The sequence below is a fragment of the Priapulus caudatus genome, unplaced genomic scaffold, assembly GCF_000485595.1.
Source record: "Priapulus caudatus unplaced genomic scaffold, Priapulus_caudatus-5.0.1 Scaffold609, whole genome shotgun sequence".
NCBI lineage: Eukaryota > Metazoa > Priapulida > Priapulimorpha > Priapulimorphida > Priapulidae > Priapulus > Priapulus caudatus.
This window is the reverse complement of record NW_014577670.1, coordinates 44,919-48,246: the sequence shown is the minus strand read 5'-3', so window position 1 is coordinate 48,246 and position 3,328 is coordinate 44,919. Positions and strand designations below refer to the sequence as shown.

The following is a 3,328-nucleotide window of genomic DNA, read 5'->3' as shown; positions in this document are numbered from 1 at the left end:
ATAGTATATATCGTGTGTGTGTGTGGGGGGGGGTGCGTGAGCGTGCTTGCAGTGCGTGAGTCGCGTGTGTGTTAAGAAATATATTATGCAAATAACAAAGAAAGGGAGAAGAAGAGAAGAAAAGGAGAAAAAGCTAACGCTGTTCTATTAAATAGGCAAGCGCCTGGCGTGTACGTTTCTACGCTATTAGTACAGGTTTCTCGTGAGTGGGCGATGTGCGAGATTTTCCTAATACATGAACGCAAGCGGGACACATGCGGCGGGCTCTGTGTGAAATTATGCGCTCGTAACAAAAACAAGCACAATCTATATCCAATGGCAGGCTTGACATCGTAAATACACAAGCCGCGCGACGAGATATTACAACGAAAATATCAATAATACGATGTATATTTCAGCCGTTTTATATTACCAGGCGGAAGATCGAACATTCATATATATATATAATGAATATGGAAGCAAATATTGTATCGAAGTCCTATTACGTATCACCGTACAGTAGCCAACGTGTAAATATACCAGCGAGGATAACCTGCATAACTAACCCGATTAGTGGCGAGGTGAGGACTCTACCGTTATAATCATGTAGTGCGAGATCAAAATGTAGAATGATGTATGGAGGAGGAGGCACATGTTGACAGCCTCTCCTTGTCGATGCTGCGTGCCGGTGGCTTCAGGCCACGCGCCCACTGTTTACCCTATGATCCTTCGGGCGATAGCGGAATGTAATGCGTTAGGAGATACTCGCGGGAATTACCAAGCTGGTTAGGGTCGGCAATAGAACCACGCAAAAGAGAAAATCATGACGCCAACACAGCAATGAATCTATATATTATATATAAATATAATATATTATATATATATATATTATCCACACAACACCCACACACGCTGAAAAAATCCTAGCTACGCCCACTGTTTAGCGTACGAGAATGCATTGGCGTGTGAGAATGTGGTGGCGAGGGTGAATCGTATGCCATCTGTTCCTCACACAGTGGAAGTGGCCGAACACTACGATGAATGCAACTTCTACCGCGGCCTCGATGCGATCATGTCATGTCTACGGGACACCAACGCCTTCATCCAAAGTCAGGCGCCATGGACGCTGAAAAAACGTCCGGAGAAGCAGCGCCACCTACAGACTGTACTTCACATCGCGCTAGAGAGCCTGCGAGTCAGCGGACTATTGCTGCAGCCTGTGATGCCCTCCTTATCTGATTCACTGCTCACTCGACTCGGGGTGACACCTAGCGAGAGGACGGCAAAGTATTTAAATTGTCATTGGGGTGATAAGGGATGCAACTCGCCCTATGAGAATCGGCCACTAGGTGGCGACAAGAGCGTTTTGTTTCAGAAGATTGTGACTAAGTGATTGGCAGTATTCTCAGAGAAATGGGATTTTAACTACTACTGTGCTAGGCTGCATGTGAACTTATGTGATATGTGTGTGTTCCACAGACATGGAGGCACACAACATCAACTCACCTTGAGTTGGTTTGTTCGCAATGTACTTGTAATAATTGTACAATGTAGTGTATAATATGTAAAATGTAATAGTTTTATTGAACAAAAATGTTGATTTGATGGAACCGAATATACTCCATATATTGTTACATTGTTGTATCTTGAATTTTATATTCGATTACCATATCTTGTTTACATTCTCTGTTGAGTTCAAGTTGTGTATCAATCTACTTATGAATAAGCACCGATTATACTCGCATCTGTGACCATGTTTGGATCGGTGGAGACACCGACGAAATTATCATCACCATCACCGTCGTCTCTGTATTACAGTAGTATTACAGTAGTATTACAGTAGTATTACAGTAGTATTACAGTAGTATTACAGTAGTATTACAGTAGTATTACAGTAGTATTACAGTAGTGAGCAGGGATAGCTGGGCTTCATTAGTTCCTATCGAATTTTGTCCTTTACTCTTTATAGATTGTACTCACTCATTCTATAGAATATTCTCGTTCACTCTCTATAGAATTTTCTTCTGCGCTTCCTCCAGTCCATAGGATTTTGTCCCTTGTTCTCTATATAATGTTCTCCCTCACTTCCTAGAATATTTTGTCATTCACTCTATAGAAGTTTCTTTTGCACTTCCTATAGGATTTTGTACCTTATTCTTTATAGAATGTTATACCTTACTTCCTATAGAATCTTCAAGAAAACACTGTGAAAACGTATAGTTCCCCATGAGATATGGCTGATATTTTTATTATCGGATACTTGTTACGCTCGTTCTCTGCATACTGGGAATTTACCATTTTTCGATCTATTTTTTGATGGAGGAAAAAACTAGTGCATACTGCATACTGCATACTGCGCATTTTATTTTTCTGCCTAACTGGCAACGTGCTGTGTTTCCGTTTCTCTGGCTGCAATAATCCATGTTTCTATCTGCTTCTATCTTTCTATCGTATAGCAAACTCGCTCGTTCGCGTACAAACTGCTAATTGACTTTCTACTCGGCACATCAACCGTCCACGGAAGCCACCCTTGACTAGTTCCCGTTGAACTGTCACGTCGCGCAGAAAACTCTGTCAGAATAAAACACCTTATAGGAAAGGAAATTAGAGAAGTGGGTACTAATAATACCGGCTTGATCACATTTCTCGCTCTCTCTAATAACAGCTGCCAGAAACGCTTATATTTGTCTGTCGTATTTATTTACGTCGTTATTTCCTCCGCCAAGGAGGTTATGTTTTCGCCCCTGTTCGTTTGTTGGTTTGTTGGTTTGTTTGTCTGTGAACAGGATATCTAAAAAAAAGTTATAGACGGATTTTGATGAAATTTTTTGGACGGGTTGTTCTTAGGCCAACAACCAATCGATTCGATTTTGGTGGTGATTCGGATGCAGATCTGAATCAAGGATTTTGTTTTAAATTTTTATAATTTTTTTTTGGAGATGCATTTAAAATTCGTTAAAAAAATCCTGGATCTTTTTCTTTTTTTTTTCAACTTTCTGACAATTTCATCAAACTATATTGGGTGTTCGAGCAAGATGGTGGGACTGTTACGCTGTAGCGGAGGTTTGCTATCTCCGATTGCTCTTGTTATAGACGTGTTTTTTTACGCGTGCTGTAGCGTACGCGTGGTGCAAACATGCTGCTGCTGCTGCTGCACCTGCCACGTCACACGCAATGATGTCCCCTAATGGAGCCATATCTAGCAGCTGTCGACAAGTCCTTGTAGACACGCACGCACGCACTCATGCACACACGCACACACACACACACGCACACACACACACACACACACACACACACACACACACATTCACAGAGAGAGCGAGAGAGACGCACGCACGCGCACACA

General features: G+C 41.9%; 1 protein-coding gene across 1 annotated transcript in view; it reads left to right on the top strand.

Moving 5' to 3' along the window:
* The window catches only part of LOC106812120 (methionine--tRNA ligase, mitochondrial-like), a 16,626-nt gene extending 15,006 nt beyond the window's left edge, over positions 1 to 1,620 (top strand). The window contains exon 5 of the mRNA XM_014815902.1: positions 996 to 1,620. Coding sequence (XP_014671388.1) covers positions 996 to 1,372 — 377 coding nt within the window. The 3' untranslated portion in view covers positions 1,373 to 1,620. The remainder of the gene's footprint in view (positions 1 to 995) is intronic.
* Positions 1,621 to 3,328: the final 1,708 nt, after the last annotated feature.